This window comes from Pezoporus flaviventris, unplaced genomic scaffold (assembly GCF_033815535.1).
Source record: "Pezoporus flaviventris isolate CSIRO_AGI_PZ_B2104156 unplaced genomic scaffold, CSIRO_AGI_Pfla_v1 ptg000001l, whole genome shotgun sequence".
In the NCBI taxonomy this organism is placed as follows: Eukaryota; Metazoa; Chordata; class Aves; order Psittaciformes; family Psittacidae; genus Pezoporus; species Pezoporus flaviventris.
The window spans coordinates 25,815,074-25,834,098 of NW_026892549.1; the positions used below are offsets into that span (position 1 = coordinate 25,815,074).

At 37.3% G+C, this 19,025-nt stretch overlaps 1 protein-coding gene across 5 annotated transcripts in view; it reads left to right on the forward strand.

The window, feature by feature from the left end:
• The window catches only part of FAM13C (family with sequence similarity 13 member C), a 54,262-nt gene that overhangs the window by 19,830 nt on the left and 15,407 nt on the right, over positions 1-19,025 (forward strand). For all 5 annotated transcript variants that reach the window (XM_061449161.1, XM_061449119.1, XM_061449151.1 and 2 more), the window contains 5 exons: positions 1,922-1,985; positions 9,200-9,350; positions 14,876-15,086; positions 16,345-16,483; positions 17,899-17,980. In XM_061449161.1, coding sequence (XP_061305145.1) covers positions 1,922-1,985; positions 9,200-9,350; positions 14,876-15,086; positions 16,345-16,483; positions 17,899-17,980 — 647 coding nt within the window. The remainder of the gene's footprint in view (positions 1-1,921; positions 1,986-9,199; positions 9,351-14,875; positions 15,087-16,344; positions 16,484-17,898; positions 17,981-19,025) is intronic.

Genomic DNA, 19,025 nt, shown 5'->3' on the forward strand with positions numbered 1-19,025 from the left:
GTGTACAAATCTGGCATGTGTCCTTTTCTTCTTTTTTTTTTTTATGTCTAGCTCTAGTTCAGTGAAATAAATCACTCTAAGTTTTTGGTTTTTTTTTCACTACTGAATTAATTCTCCAGCTGTTTGTAGCCTTGCTGGTCCTTTTTTACATGTTATTAAACCAAACTATGAATATTTCATTTTTTTTCTATTAAATTACTCCTTTTTTTCTCCCTATGCTTTTTCTTAGTTTTTTTTTTAACCCTCTTCTGCAGTCTCCTACAGTTCTCTCTCATCCCTAAAAGCTAGAAGCTAGTTGTTTGGCATTAACATTTTTGATTCTGTAGTTCCATTTTCTTTCTGTTCTCTTCACATTATGGTGACATTTGCTATTCATTTTCAGGTGAAATGGCAGAAAGCATATGTATGTAGAGAGCTACACAGAGATCTAGATAAGTGCTTGCACAACAGTCAGTCAAGGCACCTTGCTGATAAAGTGTCTCCAGAAATCACTCGCTTCTGATCATGTGCATCTTGAAGGGGGTTAAAGCTGGCTGGTCTGTGGAACTTCCCATTCTGGTGCTAGATGTATACCACCTAAATGACTCATTTTTTGTTTCAGTGTGAATTGCACACCTTGTATCCTGTTTGGAGTCAAGTGTTTACTCTCGTGTAGATATCTAATATGTCTATTCTGGTAAAGAAAGTGGCATATCCATCATTTCAGTCTTTAATGTCTCATAAATAACAAAGGCCTGCGCATCTGTCTGCACTGTTTTTGAGGTTTCTAGACTTTTAAAACCATTTGGTTTTGCTTAGAAGACTCTGAGCACAATAGGCTGAAAAATATTAATAAATTTGGCCAAAGGAATCTGGATTTTGTGTTACTTTTGATCATGTGAGCCTCACAGGGGCCAGCAAACATTGATGGTACCTTTTCAGCAATGTGAAATCTCATTCTCTGAGGCAGCAATAGTTTTCTTTCTTCAGCTTTCTTGCTTTCTTGTGATATACCCATGTCAGGCTTTGAAGCTGACTGGGGAAATCTGTTTGCTTTGGGGAAGGACAGTGCTGTGGTATGAGCCTATACAGGTTTCTCACCTAATCCATGGGAAGGTTTTTTTTAGGCTTCAATTTCATTCACTGGTAAAGTTAATTTGTGACTAACTAATCCTGAAGCTGGTAGGCTGGTAGGTGTGTGGAGTCTTAGGTCATGACCACATCTGCCTGGATGGGGCACAGTTGACTCTAGCTGTAGTCTGAGGGAAAAGATTTTCCCCTTGCCGGTTCAGGACCTTCCTTTCCTTTTTCCATGTGATACACTGAGGGAAAAACAAAGGTAGGGACATATCCAATGGCTGCAAAGTGACACTAGAAAAACTTTCTTAGTCAAAGGATTTCCAGCTCCACATAAGAGTCCTTTGGGTCTTTGTGGAATTTGCAAAACAGAACTTAAGCAGAAAGTTGAAGATTGGGAGCCTGAAATACTATCAAATTTAAATATGGAAAGAAGTATTCTCCATGGCTCTGATACAGGAAAACTCTTGTTCCTGACTTAAAGCATGGGGGACAAACTGTGCTTCTATCTAAACATATGCTAGAGCTTTCTCTTGGCTTTAATTCCATTAGCTCACAAAGATATTGGGAGCCGATCATACTTCTGTAGAACTTTTTCTCTGTGGCAGAGCAAGCCAGATTCTAATGTCATAGTTTCCAGGACCTTATTCACAGTTTAAATACATTATTTAAGATTCCAGTAAAATCACTGTTGTTTTGAATAAGGCATAAAATACAGATGTAACTTTGATAAAAATGTTATTTTTTAAATAAAAAAACTTTATCCCATAACTTGTAATTTATGTGCAGACATGATGGAAGGTTTTAAATATTTGCATCACAGATAAGCAATCTATTGAGTGAACATTCTTGTTTTATTTCGTAGAATAGATCAGAACACATGCATTTCACCAAAAGAAGCAACTGAGCAATTTAACAGCTTAAATGAGGTAAGCTTAACCAAAAGTTGAAATATGATGTTACAGCTTTGGACTTAGATGTTTGTTTGTTTTTTGTTTTTGTTTGTTTGTTTGTTTTTTGTTTTGTTTTTTGTTTTTTTTTTTTTTTTGTTAATTTTAAGGTTTTGGAATAATGTAATTTCTTGAGAATTTAAGGTTAGCTTTTCACTAAATCATCCTAGTCATGTTTTTGGAGAAAAGCTTAAAAACGTGATACAGGACTGCTATAATAGTTTAAACGCCAGAGGCGAGAGATTTAAAAAAATATTTTAAGCCAGCTTTCTTTTTGTGCTCAGAAAAGAATTAAACATTCAATATTGGCTGAGTGAAATGCCACCTTTCTAGAACATTTTATTTTTTTCCTCATATTAGAGCTTAAAAGTGTTCAGCTACCAATTATGTTTTGTTTAAAAATGAGTTCTCAAGATTTCTACATCCTACATAAATAATCTATGAACAGTACAATGTGGTCTAAAAGGTACTTTGGTTGTAAGGTGGGAAGAAAAGAGAGTTGGAGTGAAGGGAGAAAGTAAGGAAAGTCCACTAGCACCTGTGACATTTGAAACGAGCTGTTCTCAAATGGATTATACTAGGAGGATGGTGAGAGAGTAGAGCACAAAGAAGTTGTTTGTGTGATCATGTCAAAAAATAGATGAGCCCGAGCTAGATTCTCGAAATCAGCAAAATGCTGGAAGTCAAATCCAAGTTTTGCAATTATTCAAAGTGAGAAACCTTATAAAGCATCTTCCATAAACAAGGGTATCTGCATGCTAGCATAGAGTATGCTTACACATGGCAAGGCAATGAACAATACTGGACTTAAACACAGAGCAGGTAATATTTCTAAGTGTAGACCAAGACAACAGAACATTGGAAGCAGTGGAAAAAAAGAGTTGGGAGGGAAGGGAATCCCATTCCTTTCAAACCATGGAAAAGACAGCTTTGTTTCCATAATCAGCCAGAGAACATGTATGTCTATTAATAGATGCCTGCCTTTCATTAGGAGAAAACCACAATGTGTCCTTTTAAAGGAATTCAGACTTAATCTTCTCCTTACAACGAATTATCTCCTGTGCATTTGTGACATTGTTGTGCAGTTCACTGTTGAAAATTGTGATGCTAACTAGTGAGGCACATCCCATGACCAATACAAGGGATTATGTTCAGCCTCTGCCTAGCCAGTTAAGGCTCTGGAAGAAATCAAGTTATTGTTTCTTTTGAGAAGCCCCAGTGCAAATAATCACCAAAGCTTCCATCTGACAGCTTCCACTTAAAATCCTTGCAAAGGATTCCTTAAAGGTTAAGATTAAATGTAATAAATGAAATCAGTGTAAGATATTGAAACAGATAATTAGACATTAAAGCAAACTCCCAGTAATTTATGAGGAATGAGGAAGGGTTACCTTCTGATGGTTTCTTCTGCAAAATTTTAGATTTTTTGGTGTCTCAGGTCTACTGAAAACCCAAATGAACATGGGTTGTAAGAAAATAAATTCTCTTCTTGATTTAGAGAAAGCAGTGTCTCTCTTCACTGCTCATCCATGGCATTGTACAGACCCAGGGCATATCTTGTTCTATCTTACTGTTGCTTGCTTGTTCCCCATAAAGGAAGCTCTGAATTGAAAATGTCATATGCCTCAAGACACAAATATTGCCATAACAGATACCACAGAGATTTATTTATGTTCACAAAAAATATGCCTATTTTATCTTAACCTGAACTCTCAGATTAAAAAGCAAGAAGATGCTGTTATACATCACTGTTCTAATGTGACATATAAAAGCATTTATTTCCTTAGAGTGAAGGAATTGAACAGGTTGATATTTGCTCAGTTTCTTTTCTATATGAATCATTTCAAAGGCTATTAAATGCTGAAGGGTTGGGTTATTCTCCTTCTCTGCCCCAACTGATTTCATAAATCCAGTAAATCCATCAATAAACTAGATAGAATAGCTGTCTTGCTGTCCTGGAGAGGCAGGAGCAGGCCCAGGGATAGGGTGCAAGCATGCTTAATATTCAGTAACAGTGTGTGTGGGGCAGGGTGTTTTCATTTTAGGCAGAAAGCACTAAGTTTGGGCTTTGCTCCTCCTCCCTTCTGCCTATCAGCCTTCAGACTGAGACAGAGCAGCATCTATGGGTTGGCAGATATATTTTCTTTCCCTCTTCCCTCAGTTATTAAATTTACCAGTCTTTAGGATGTCTGCAAAGCTGAAACAAAGGATGCTGATGAGGCTTCATTTGGGATGCTCTTTCCCACCAGTCCGTGGTCCCTTGGATATGCTGACAAGTCACATGGCACTGATCCTGTGGGCCCCATCCAGCTGGAGAGGCAGTTACTGATGGCACTTATCAAGAAAAGGTTGATGCCCTTTCAGGGGACTCTCACTCATTGCCAAAGCATTTTGGTGATAACTTGGAAGAATTTGATCATTCATTGTTCCATTCTCCAGAGGCATTTAACAGTGTGAGTGTAGGTGTGTGATACTTAGATGTAAGAGGTTATCTATCATCACAATAATTCCTTGTCCTAAGGCCTCAACTCTTGTAGATGGAAGGAATGACAGTCAGTGCCTTACCTGTTTGTAAAGTCAGTTTATTAACTGCAAGGCTAAGCTTCCTCTTCAAATGGTAATCCTTTTGTACTGTGTGTTCTCCAGCAGGTGAGAATATGATTCCTTTATGCATATGTTTTCTTAAAGCATTAGCGAAATTAATAAATAGACTTCTCTCTTTGTTTTCCTCAGACTTCCTGTAAATGTCTATTTTTCCATTATCTTTGAACTGGAATAATGCAAGATGTTTTCTCTTCTAGTGGAATTGGCATAGCTCAAGTTCTCTGAATTGTCAGTTACTTTAAGAGGACAGAAGAAAATACAAGAAACTTTTCTCCAAGACAATTATAATTGCTTCCTTTTCAAACTTGCAAAATGCTGTTCTTAAGAGGCAACAATTTTGTTATTTTTCCAAAGAAATTTAAGGACCCATCTAAAATATAATAATGTCCTTTCATTTGCATTAGCACGGATCAGGAATTACTGCATCAGAAACACTACTGTTTACTAGAGTAAAACTGGACTGAATATCAGTTCTCAAATATTTGAACTTAGATAATTAGCTGATATAATATGCCATATCTTAAATTACTTCAGTGATATTGGTTTTCCATAGAAGAGCTTACTAAAATTTGTGATGGCACTCAGCATGACCTAACATTTCCCTCTCTATGTATTTTAGCTGTTTGTGTTTGCTTCTGACGTGTTTTGCAACTTCTTTTAAACAGCCAAGTGCAAAGATGGCCCAGTTGGGCCCAGGGACAAGTCTGGACCGTGGCAGAATTTTAAGTAACATGTGCACAGGCTGGTTCATCTTCAGATCAGATGTATTGCTGAGTGTGGGCAGGACAGAAGAGTACACATCCCCACTATTGTGGCAGGATGCCTACAGTCACATCAGAGCTGTACAGGTACTGGAAAGCATTGGAGAACTAGGGGGAAGTTGGAAGTGGTGAGCAATATTTAAAATTAACCTGAAAGGGTTTAGAAGATGAAGACATCTCTCTTCTTGCCTTCTATTTGCCAACAGTTGGTAGCATGTTAGCCAGCCCCCTGTGAGCCCAAGGATAGAGAACCTGCTGCAAGTTGCTGATATATGGCCATGTCCTCTCGCAGAGCACCTTCTTTCTGTGGTTGGGCTGCAGCTACACTGCTGCCAGAGAGAAAGAGGTTTGAGGCTGGCAGGATCCAGTCCAGCTGGTCTGGCATTGTTAGTACTGCAAGCAGCCCTGAAGGGGGCAGGACAGGCCATGCGGCAGGACAGGCAGCAGCGTCATCCCTAGCATTTTCTAGGATGCTGCTGTTGCTAATGAGTTAGTGAAGTGAGCAGCATTGTGTTTGGCCTTTGCTAAAGCTATGTCTCCTTACATGTGTTCCCATAAATGTATGATGGTTTTTCATTTATAGTGTGCTGTGGCAGTACCATAGTACTCAGCTGTGTTTTAGGAGTAAGATGAGGTTGATGGCGTACTCCAGATTCATCGTCTCCCTGGTAACATCAAAGTGATCACAGCTACTTACCCCTTTTCTCCCTACATCAAACCCCTGTCAAGGACACAATCACGAAATTCTGTAAGGTTTTCCTATTGTTGTTGTTGTTATTATTATTATTATAATATGATTATTTTTTTTTAGTATTTGGCAGTGACTGTAAATTTGCCGTCTATCCACCTTCCAAAGATGGATGAAAAATATCACTTTGAGCAACTGAATATAAACCAGCTGGTGAATTACAGCCTAAGCATTGCCAAAATACAATGTTTAACAATGTAGTCTGTGTGAATGCTTTTATGCTGAATTTTCCATAAATATTAATGTATCATAAGAAATAGTGATGCAAAGGGACATATTTTCTTGGTATGGAATATTTTTTGGTTTTCAAATGCTTGAAGTAACAGCCTGTGATGGTTAGGTATTTTTGTCAGTTATTACCCTATGCTCTCCTTATTGGTATGTTCTGGTATGTTTGCCTATGTTCTCCTTATTGCCATCAGCAGTTCTTCTGGAAAAGGTCTGGTCTGGGATCAGTCTTCACTGGTGTGTAACTGGTATAATCATCTTTCGCTAGATAATATTACTGACTATAAAACACAGCCCATCTGCAGTGATAATTACACAGCCACTTCATTGGGGCCTAGCTGGGATGACAGGAAGTGGAACATGAGGCCTGTCATATTATGGAATCCCTCCCCAGAACAGTGTCATGGGTATGATTCAAGTTAGCATCCTCCCCTTGACAAGGAAAATTCACTGCTACTTGAAAGCTGTTGAAGGTGAGGTGGTTTCCATCGTTCTGTCTCTAATTGAAGAAAGCCCTGTAGAGGATTAAAGAAGACTTTGAAAGTAGATCATAAAAGATGCTCAAATTGATCATAAGAATTCTACTAAATGCATCAAAAGCAGGAATCTAGGTAGGGGTCACTGTGACTGCTGGATGACACATAAAATGGGTACTAATTTCATATCACTAGGTGATATGGCTGTAAACAGAGAAGCTGAGTGAATTCATCATATTGGTCTTCACTTACAAAGACCATGTTCGGGACATTTGCATACCCGGCACACTCTTTCTAGTAGACAGGTCAAAGGAGACAGATCAATTTGAAATAATATATGTAAAATATTGGACCAAACAGTGTCAGTAAGTGACGAGGAACTTAAGGCACTGCTGGCCAAGATGGATAAATTATCCTTACAAATGGCAACAGGAACAGAGGATGCTAGGTTGTTAATGCAACTTATGCCTGTCAATAGTAAGGGTACCTTCTGCCTTATATTATAGAAACCAGCTCTAGATCATGCCGTATTTTTAAAGAACAGTAGTGCTTGATCTTGCAATCACTTCTTTCTGGTATTATAGGAGGATATGTCAAATTATATCTTGACAACAGATGAGAGGAACTTAGTCCTAAAATGTATAACACAAGCCATTTCTTTGCTCACATGTCTCTAATTAAGCTGCTTCTGATAGGAATGGTCAGAACTGTTTGCTCTGGGACCAGAAGAAGGAAGTTTTTCTGGATTTTCCTTTTGGCCTAAGCTGAGGCCAAGGTCCAGGTGTTTGCAACCTGATCTGTTTTGTGGAACAGGATACAAATTTTGAAGCACTCCTGACATAGAGGGTCACTGGATCTAGTTATGGTGATCTTGTGCTTTTTTGAAACTTCCCTATTTTGAGGTATCTCCTAGAAAGCACTACTTTCTGCTCCTGTTTCACCACCTGAATTCTAGAAAAGGAATGAAAGGATCAAGGCTGAAAGTCTTCCCCGCTGTTTTCAGCCAAATCAGGTTCCTTCTTTATTTTTTAACCTAAAACCACTGGCATCTCTAGGTTTATAAAAGAGCTGTGTTACAATTAAAATAATGCAAAGACATTAAACTACTCACTACATAGGTGAGAAACTTACACAAAGGAAATGTTTCCAATAAATCTGTTATTTCATGAAATGAATCAGTAAATTGATTTCATGTCTTTGACATAGTGGGGAAAGAGGCTTTTGAGGATCTTTTTTTTCTATGGCAACTCATGTTTTTTTTTGGGTGGTGTTTTTTGTGGTGGGTTGATTTTTTTGTGGTTTTTTTTTTTTGTCTTCTTTATTTGTTTGTTGGTTGTCATTTGGTGGGGTTTGTTTTTTTGTTTCCCCTTTCTCCCCCCCTCCTTGCCCCCTTCCCCCCCCCCAAGAAAATGCTCTAAAAATATGTACCATTTCAGTGACTTAACATTTCACGTATATTCTGTTTGTGCCAGCTGTGTGATTATTAATGCAGCCTTGTGTGATTTTATTTATGTGACAAGATGTGTTTCCCTTGGAAGAGGGGAACTGAGTGCATGAGGTATTGGTAGCGACTCATTTTGCCCAGTCAGATGGTGATAAGGGCTTTCACAGCATTTACATCACAGCAAGATGCTTGTGTCAGATTGTACAGCTGAATATTGCATGCAGCATTAAAGATTAAAATGAGAAATGGACCAAGCACGACACAGTAGCTGATGTTATATTGTGATGTTATAGATAATGAGCATTGTCTTCATTGATTTATCTTCAGCAAGTGACAATGATCTGTTAATTTTGCCTTTCCAACGGATAGGAAATGATCTGATTGCCCTGTAGCAGCAGCTGCTGCCTACATGAAAGCTACATCTACATAAAGAAGTATGTCTAAAAAAGCCAATTAAAAAATATTTCTTCCAAGAATCCCATGAGGGAGTGTGTTCTCAGTAACTCTTTGTTCACTGCTGTGTATGGCACTCAGTGGCTGGAAGAGGGAGACTTGTTTTTTTATGAATGGTAAGTGGGGAGGGACAGAATGTCATCAGATCGTGATGTCAGTCCAATGAATAAAATACTTGCTTAATGTATTGCTTTGAGACCAGGAAAAGGGACACCACCTCAGCTTGGCTTCCTAGAATAAATCGTCTTTTGCTGACGAAGTCATCTTTCCCACGTGTCATGAATAATCCATGTGAATTGGGATTTAAATAACCAGAAGTCAAGAAACTCGCAGAATAGTGCACGTTTGTTCCCTTGCACGTCCTCGCAGAGCTGTTAGTGAAACACCCCTTTGCAGGAGCTGCTAATGGGCTGAGTTGAAGAGCTATCGCTGTGTTCTGTTGTTCTCAATCTAGCCCAATGTTCTGCTTTTGTCTGCAGAATTCTTTATTGAAGCTACAAGCCCTTGAAACCGATCTGTGCTCTGCATTTCTGCCAACCCAGGAAGAAACACCTCAGCTGCCGGCATCCAAGGATCCAGCCCCTTCATCAGCCCAAACCAGTGTTCAAGCTGATGGAGCCAGCAGTGGAGGTAACTGATCATGTCGTGATGTGTTCTCATTTGCAATTATAAAAAAGACTTGTGACTTGCAGTTTAATATCAGATTTGCAGTCCTTTGGGAAGCAATGCAGAGCTAATGCTAAGAACCATTTCACGAGGTAAATGCTGTGTAACGTAAAAAGGGGCGATACCGCTTAAAAGAGGTATAGCATTCTGATTTTCTGAGAGGGAGTCTTGCTTTTCAGACAGGTTTTAAGAATCCTCATTCTTTTATTTTCAGTTTGTTTTCTTTTTGTTCAAGTAATTTTATGCTGTTCCTATTTCTGTATTGTGTGAGATCACCTGCCATACCATGTAATTCTATTATTGTCATTCTTTTTGTCAGAGCAATATCACTTCACTTCTCCTATTGTTGATTTTAATTCAATGCATCAGCAGAGAAATAGCGAAAGTGAGTTTTACAGCACATGGATTTTAATCATTCACGAACCTGTATTATTACCCGTCTGGGCAATCTGTGGTGTGTTATCACTCTTTCTTTTCTCAATATGGAAATGAATAGCCCTAAGGCTCAGTGCTATTTTTGTCAATTCATAGCTTGTAGTCACAGGGCTGACAGAGTCGTGATGCTCAGTAGAAGAGGAATCACTGTTTGTGAAAAATAGGTCAAAGGCAATATGACTAACACATCTCACAGACAAGTGACATGAATACACAAATACTTAAGTCATTTGCCATGTATGGTTCAAATTAAAGCAGATAGGTCAGTAACCCGTTTGCAACTGATGTTATATGTCAGAATAAAGATGATGTAGAAGAACATATTTAGAAGCTGTTTGCTCAGAATTTTCAGCAAGAAATGAGTTATTTACAAAAAAAAATCACAAATGATAGTGATCTACTTAGGAAATTTTAGAGTATGAGGTTTGCATTGCACAATAAAGGAAAATTGTAAATGTAAAAAATACTAAATAACCTGGGGGGTTAGGTAAAAAAAAACAAACCTTGATACCTTATAAAACTTGCAATGGTGCTAGTCCCTCAGCATGGATCTGAGGCAGAGACAGGTCTCATAAGTATGCTGCACAGGCAGAGACATTTTGTAGTCCGTAGAAAATCTGCACTGACTCTTTTCCTTTATGTCAGGGTGGGGTTTTCCTCCTCTTCCAATAGTTTACTGAACTATTTTGTTCTGGTAATTTCTCAATTCATTGTTAGGATGGTTCATAACTGTTTCCTTTTCTTATTTATGCTGTTTTGACTGGATTTTCTTTTAATCCATACTGGTAGTGACTTCTGCTACCCTCTCTAGCTCCTATTTGCCTGTCTACAGGTACACAGGCAAATACTGGATGATGTAGCATTTCTCTCACACAGTTCAGAGCATACTTTGTCACTCTAGCAGTTCAAATTTGTGCTTTAGTTAAAACTTACCTATTTAATGCATTTCAACATACTTCCATTCCTGCTAGCATCTGCTTTGTGGTTTGTGGTTTTTGCATAATAACTTGCCATTTTGCATTGAGAGAGCTAGTCCTAATTCTGTCTCTTAAATTACTACCAAAATCTTCTGATACATTGAGTTAGGTACAGTTGTCACTTGGGACTGTTGGCTATTTCAGCTTAAACTTGGATAGAAGTCCAGAGAGTTTTCCTGGGCAAAGAACACAGTTAGAGGATGTGCCATATATACCACATCTCTAGTTATTAGCCTTTGCTCAGTGAATTAGACAATGAAAATTTTAATATTACGAGTGTATAAATACATTATTTTTAAAATAAACATGATTCTGTAGTCTATTTAATTTATTTTGTTTCACATTCCAGTCAAGAAAAATTACAAAAAATACATTATTTTAGGTATTTCAGAATGCAAATTTTAAGAAATGAACAGGAGTTCTTATCTCTGAGCACAGTCAGAAAATTCGAGTTTACTTTTGTGTATGTAAATACTTGAATTAGACCAGAAGTGAGACCATGAAGAATCACAAGAGGGTATGAAGAATTGCAAGGTTTTTTTAAGGGAAAAAAAGAAAAGCAGAGCTTGAGTAATTTCTATAGCTTTTTAATATGAGTATAAATTGATTACGTGACTTGAGCAGTGAGCAGATGAACTTGACTACAAGGTGTTCTAAATGTCCTTTAAGTCATAAATACTGATACTGGCATTCACAAACATAAAAATACACACATTACATCTGCATAACCGTTTTAGATACAACAGATTTCAGTGTATTATTGGTTTACTTCAGAAAAAGAAATACAGACTTGTACCAAATGACTTGTCATATGATCCAAGTCCACATTATGAAGTATGCGGCATATTGTCAGTTACCAGATCTTGGCTTTAACTCCTGTGGTAAGATCTTGCCAGTCCTAAGGTGGGCTGAGTAAATGAGATGGAGTAAATACAGGCCAAAGGGTAACTTACTGGCTTAGCTAAAGATGGCTTTAGTTCACATTTTTGGCAAAGATAGAGGCTAAAATCAGACACTTGAAGACAGGCAGATGTTTGGTCCATACATGGGCTACTCCCAGGATAATGCTTAGAGTCTTTTTTAGGATCTGTGCAGAACTGGAATAAGGATGATAGCACAAAGTTTTAATTAAAAATGGGTCTGGTTACAACTTACCATCCAGAGATGTTCCTCTATTATAGTAATCAGGCTGTGTAAATGAATAAGTCTGAACGACTTGCTGACCACTTCTGGACATTAGATAATGATTTAATGCATCTGTAGCAGCGTTGGAACTAAAACCTTTCTTGGAGCCATACCAAAATTGCACCAATTTGCAAGCTTTAGTAGAGCAATGCTGTCAGGAAGCCCTGGTGCCAAGGAAATTGAAGATCCCTGGCCTTTGGAAAAATTCTGAAATTCACCTGGAACACAGGTTGTCTTCCTTTCTTTGCTAACTGAATAAAAAAACCTCCTTGAATTCTCTGCAGCTAAGTGTGTTTGCTTTTATACCTAAGCTGTTCCAGCCACTACTTGTCCTTTGCATTTATCTTCTAGGAGTGTTTAGTCTTGAATGTGTGCTTTTCCTCCATTTTTGAGTCTTGGTTGGGGATAATAAAATTGCCTGGTTGTAGATGTGAAAAGCAGCAAATACCTGTAACTGTGTAGGTTATCAGCAGTACAGGCCGCCTCCTGCAAGACAAGTACTTCTAGGTCCACAGAAAATGAGAGTACAAATGCTGGAAACTTTTACTACACTGACCACACACAGACTGGCTCCATTTTTTTTTTCATGACATTGTTTTTGTTTCATAATATGGAGACTGCTACTTAATATGATGATAAAAAAAATTTATTACTTTTAGTAACAGTGTTTGAGAAATAGTGAAACTATTCTTAGTCACCCTGCTTCACTGTGGTTGTTTCTTGAAGTTCAAAGATGGTCAAATAAAAGGAAGGAATCCAGTTTCTTCTCATTGACAGTATTGTTTTTCAGAAGTAAAAGAAAAACCCAAACAAACCAAAACCCAACAAATCAAAACACAAACAAAGCTATTAATTTCTTTATGTCTTACGGGCTAAGGAAGGATTACTTACCATAAAGAAACAATACTTTTATTTGTAGAAGAACATTTATCACTGTCTGTTGTCTGTGTACATAATTTCCCATGACTGGTACAATCTCTACACTTGCTTTTCCCACATGTGTTTCTGGATGTCTCAATGTGTGGATTTGAATCTCATATACAATTTTGAAGTTTAGGGTGTTGCTCTCGTGCCTTGGAGAATTGAATTTGACTCACAGAGTATGAAGTACTTAGAGGAAAGGATCAATAACCAAATACATTGTCTCATTGTGGAAATGCTTAACGTATTTATAATTGATGGCATTGTTAGAGTAAGATGAACTTAGAGATACAAAAGCTGTGTAGGCTTTGCATGACACGCTGAATTGTGATCATGTAGTATAAAGTTAGATTTTTTGTTGTCTGTAAAGCAAAAAGAGTTGGATAGTGCCTAATAAAGTGATATTTTAGACCATTACAACTATTATTTTTTAATTCAGTAGTTGCGTTCTATGCAGGCAATGGTTCTATCAAGGGTAGCATTCAGAGCTGTTTTGTTCCCACTGTCCCAGTGCAGCAATAGGGATTCGTAGCTTCCATATCTCTTGGGCAGAGGTCAAATAAAAGCTACTGCAAAGGTTCAGTTAAAATCCAGAAAGAAATACCAACTCGCTATGGGAATGTCCTGTCCCATGTACAAAGGAGAAAATGGAAAGAAAGTGAAGATGAAAGAACTTTTCTAAATCTGACCGCTCTTTTGTGAATAAGTCCATGTACAGTTTTTCTGTGCAGTTTTAGACTTCCATTGAAAAAGCAGTTTCTGTGAAATGTATTAGAATGCATGCTAGACTGCAGGTATAATACTGATTAGAAATAACATGCATGCTGCCTGAAAATACATGGTTTTAAAGGAAAAAATATAATGTGGCTGGTGTAAAAATATTATGCACTATGGAAACTGATATAGGGGAACCTGAGACAGAGCTCATTCTTTGTTTTAACATATACTAACTCTTTTTTTTTGGAGGGAGAGCTTTTATGAGATTTTATGGATTTTCTTTCTGAAAGTATAATCTGCTTTAAAGCACAATCATCTGATAGCAAAAAATTGATTAGGCTAGATCATCCTCACTCATTTTACCCACAGAGGGTGGGGAACATTTACAAGTTCTTTCCGTGAGCATAACCAGGTACAGCAAAGGGAAGATGAACTCTTCGTATTCCCTGGAGGTAGGCTCTGTAATGTGCCCATTATTTTCCATGTTGTCCATAAACAGTGCAATGAGGTTCACCAATTCCTACTTTTCCAGCCCAGAATCAGTCATTCTGACTTCTAGCTTGGCCATCTCTATAAATCATCTTTTACCTTTTGAGGCACCCAAGGTGAGGCTTCCCTGTATAGCCCAAGACAATATTAACATAGTACTGTAAGCATGACTTCCAAGTAGCAGTGACTACACACTACCTTGAATAACTACCTTGAAAGTTATTGTTTGTTTTTGTTTTTTTTTATTTTCGCATATTGTGTGTTTTAGACCCATGGGTATGCAACTTCAAACATTACTGAAATTCTGCAGGATATAGCAAGCAACACTGGAGGCTCTTAGCATCAGGACATGTTGTATTTTTGACCTGCCTTTCTCTTGACCAAAGGACTAAATGCTACATCAGAAAATAAACTTCTTTTGTGGCTTTCAAAAGCAAACATATATATGAAAATGTAATTAATGCTGCTATTCTGGAAAACTCTCCATCTTTGTATTATACTTTACATTATAGCTTACAAACATACCTACCTACCTTCTCTCCTGGAACTCAAAATTGCTTTATGCTAAGGTAGTAACCATCCTTTCTATTTTCTTATCCTTTGTAGTACATTCATCCTGCATGTGATACTTTGCTGAGCTATTTGCTGTTTACTTTGAATACTTATGCTTTGAATACTTCTGTAAGTGTAGATATGTATTTATCTGGGTAGCTAAATATCCTGTGTGTGACCCTCAGTCTGTATTGGCTTATGCTTTCTTTCTAGAGCCTGTGCCAGCTCACAGAGACTGGCAGAATGACATGGACAGCAGCCCTCAAGAACATCACTCCCTAGGGACCAGTCGACTGCTGTATCACATTACAGATGGCGACAATCCTCTTTTGTCACCACGCTGCTCTATCTTTAGCCAAAGCCAGAGATTTAATCTAGACACAGAGTCTGCCCCTTCTCCACCAAGTGCTCAACCTTTCATGATGTAAGAAATTATATTTTAATTCTTATATATGTTAAATAATTTTTATACAATCTACAATCATAGAATCATATCATCATAGAATCATAGAATGGTTTGATGTGGAAAGGACATAAGATCATCTAGTTCAAACCCCCCTGCCATGGGCAGGGACACCTCACACTAGGCCATGTAACCCAAGTCTCTGTCCAGCCTGGCCTTGAACACTGCCCATGATGAGGCATTTACCACTTCTTTGGGCAACCTGTTCCAGTGCCTCACCACCCTCACAGTAAAGAACTTCCTTATATCTAATCTGAACTTCCCCTGTTCAAATTTAAACCCATTACCCCTTGTCTTATTGCTACAGTCCCTGATGAAAAGTCCCTCTCTGACATACCTGTAGGCCCCCTTCAGATATTGGAAGGCTGTCTTTGACTCTTCAGGTTTTTTTCAGCTATTTTTTTTCTTACATACTTCAGCTACAGTTTTTTCATAGTGTAGCATAATTTGGCATGGTTAATTTGCGATATGAGAAACAAGATCTAGCATTTTTTCACTGATAACACAGCAGGCTATTGTTTGTCATCTTTGTTAATTATAGTTAGCAAGAAACAGTTTTAAAAGTTAGTGATTATTCTGAAGAGTGAATGTAGAGAGGGCTATCAAGGTAAAAAATTTCAGCTGTAATAACACAATAGCTCCCATCATTCACTAGATATGAATGTCAAAGAACATATGAACAGCCTATATATGTAATCTCCAGAAACCAAACTTTCTTAAAATCTTATGTATATAGCTTTCAGTTGCATATGAACACTAATCAGACCTATTATTTGAAATTGTAAAAAATCACAAATTGAAGAGCCTTCAAAATGAAAATGTTTATTTCTGGTAATAAAAATCTCCCTGAGCTTACTTTGACAAATCATGGTGTTACAGTCTCCCATTACAGTTGGAAGATTTGTGAAATAAGATGTAAATACTGGACCAGGTTGTGACCTACTAGATTAAACTTTTGAAAAATATTAAAAAATCCCACAATTAACTAAAAAAAAAAAAAGGGTAAAAGAAATATGGTGAACCCAGTAGTATATTCTAGGGGTATCTTCAAGCAAAAGAAATTATTTTAGTTTCGCTTTGTAAGACTAAACTGCCTCTAGGTGAAAGAACTTAAATATGTATTCTGGAGTGCTAGAAGAGCATTAAATGTGCCTGAAACAAGGCATGGTTCATTATAGCCACTTTTTTGATCCAGCTACTCTGCTTTCGACTTTTGCAGGCCAAGAAGTTCTTCTAGATGTAACTGTGAAGACTGCAAAGAACCACACACAGTAGCACAACTTACCAAGCATCTTCAGAGTCTCAAGAGAAAAATTAGGAAGTATGAAGAAAAATTTGAGCAAGAAAGAAAATACCTGGTAAGATAATAACTGAAAAGGTAAAGGGAAACACTGCAAGAGGCAGGCAAGAATCTCAGTGTATTAAAACTTATGCAGAAAAAATAACAGAAAGGGTATTTTTGGTAAAATGAAATAGGATAATCATCAATGAGGGAATATGTTTTTATTATCTTTCAGGGTATGCAGTAGTTCTGAGACTCTAATTCACATTTTCTTTGAATTATCTTTATTGCAAAATACCCATCTTCTAGATGCGTGAGAGGTGCGAGTCAGTGAAGCATAGCTGACTGCTTTTGAACTGAAAGGATCCAAAAGATGGAAAGCTACTTATTTACTTTGTAGAAGTCATTTGCTTGTAAACTGTTACTTCTCAATGAACATTCCTTCATTTGGGCAGACTTCTGTAAGCATTCAAAGCGTACAGCTCAATAGAAGCTACTGGCAGAAATTAGAGAAATAAAAATTAGGATGTGTTGCTGGGGGGAGGTGGTTGTTTGAGGTCAATGGTATGCTTTATGCAGTGTATGCAAGATCGTTGCTCATATCAAGTTAATTTTTGTAAGGTGAATTGTGCAGTATAAATGTAACAAAACATCTGTCATGTTATGTACAGTATGAAACAGGGAATTTTGTGATACCTTATGACTACGTTAAAATGAAAATAAAGCAAATTATATATTACCTTGTAATTTCATCAATGTCTGCAAACTTAATCATACATTTGTGAATTGTACTGCCTTATGGTCATTATATATGTTTAGGAGTAAAATTTCATACCTAAACAGTCATTTCTAGCACTGTGACCAGAAAAAAAATTATTTCAGAGGTTTAATTTTGCAAAACTGTTTTGCCATTTTAAATGTCTGAGTGTTGAAGATCCAGTGTAAATTGTTTTTAATTTGGAGGCAATTTCTAAATGCAAAGAAAGGACTGATATGCAAAGATTCTGTGGTTCATCCTCTGTTGCACGGGACTTTTTGATTAATTCAGGAGTTCAGTTGAAATTTTTTAAATGCTGTTTCACAAGAGAATCCCTGTCTTAAAGCAGTAAGAGCTTATCCTTTTAAGGGAAAGAATGCTTGCGTTACTAAGCTGGAAGATACTTACGAACTTGACCAACATTATGTATTTGATCAGTACTTTGAAGTCACTGAAATTACTTACCCAGTTAGTTAAGGACTTAAAAGTTTGGTTTTTTTTAGGATCAGAGCCAAAATACTCAGACCCATGTAGCACTGTGTCACAATGGGGAGAGACAAGTCATGACAAATTTGTATCATGATCAAGCCAAATGCTCTTCGTGACACTATGATATAGTGCAGTTGGAACTGTGGACATTTTTCAGCACACTGTGTGTGGATAAGTTTTTATCTGTTTGCTTGTATAACCACCAGTTCCTTTGTTTTATTCTTCCCTTTATGCTTTATTTTCAGCCTTCTCATGGTGACAAGACTTCCAATCCTGAAGTTCTGAAATGGATGAATGATTTGGCCAAAGGTCGTAAGCAGCTCAAAGGTACATATAGCATGTCACTTCGCTTTTTGCCAAAGCTTTTGGAAGCATCAGTGTATCTGGAATATTTGAGAGCTAATTTTCTAACCTCTATGTTGTGCTTATTTTTCACAATGCATGGCAATAATTCTCTCAATGACAACAAAGTTTATTAGAGGGTATGATTTGCCTTGATTCCTGAAATCAGGGATAAATGTAAGCCAGTTCAATCCTCATAACAAGGCTAAAAAGGGGAAGAGGAAAAAGATGTCACCTCTCCCTCATCACTATAAACATTCATATGAAAGGCAATTCTGGATATTTTTATATGTGTCTGAAATACAGAACTACAAAGTTGAAAGTGTCCTTGTAATAGCTCAAATGTAGTGCAAAATGTTCCTTTAGGACTGAGGTTATGCAATTTTAAAGTTTTTACTTTTTTGATCATAAAACCAGATCTTTCCCTGATATTAGATTTGGTCTTCAGGGTCAAATTTTGCCCTTGACTGTCTGTGTACCACCCCACTAACGTCTGTGGGTGTGTCACATGCTTGCCTTCAGGGAGAGTGTAGACAAGAGTGATTGATTTTTTTTATTTTTTTTTTAAAGGCTATTTATAATTTATCTATTTTTCAATTATAAATGGATCCTCACTACTAATTAAATTGTAGTATTATCTTTCATCTCTGGTTTTGATATTGTTAAGAATGTAGCTATAGAAGGTGTGACTGTAGTAAATAAAGAAACTCATCACTCAGTAAATTTCTTCTGGAAAAATCTCTCTTAAATACTATGCTGCATGATTACTAGATCTGAATTTTTTTCCCCTTTGAACTTTGCTGCAAATCCAGGAAGGGCAAATGAGAGGAAATAGTTAACTTTCTGAAAATTATCTCTCCAACTAAACCATTCCTTCAACTAGCCAAGGAGCCTAGCTTTCATAGATCAGCCTCACCTTCACACCCAAAATGCCTCAATCCTGTGAACACCCTTGAGTTTTTTATCCTGCTTTTAACTGAAGCAAGATTCACAATGTTCATGAAACAAGTACAACTAAAAAAGAAAAACA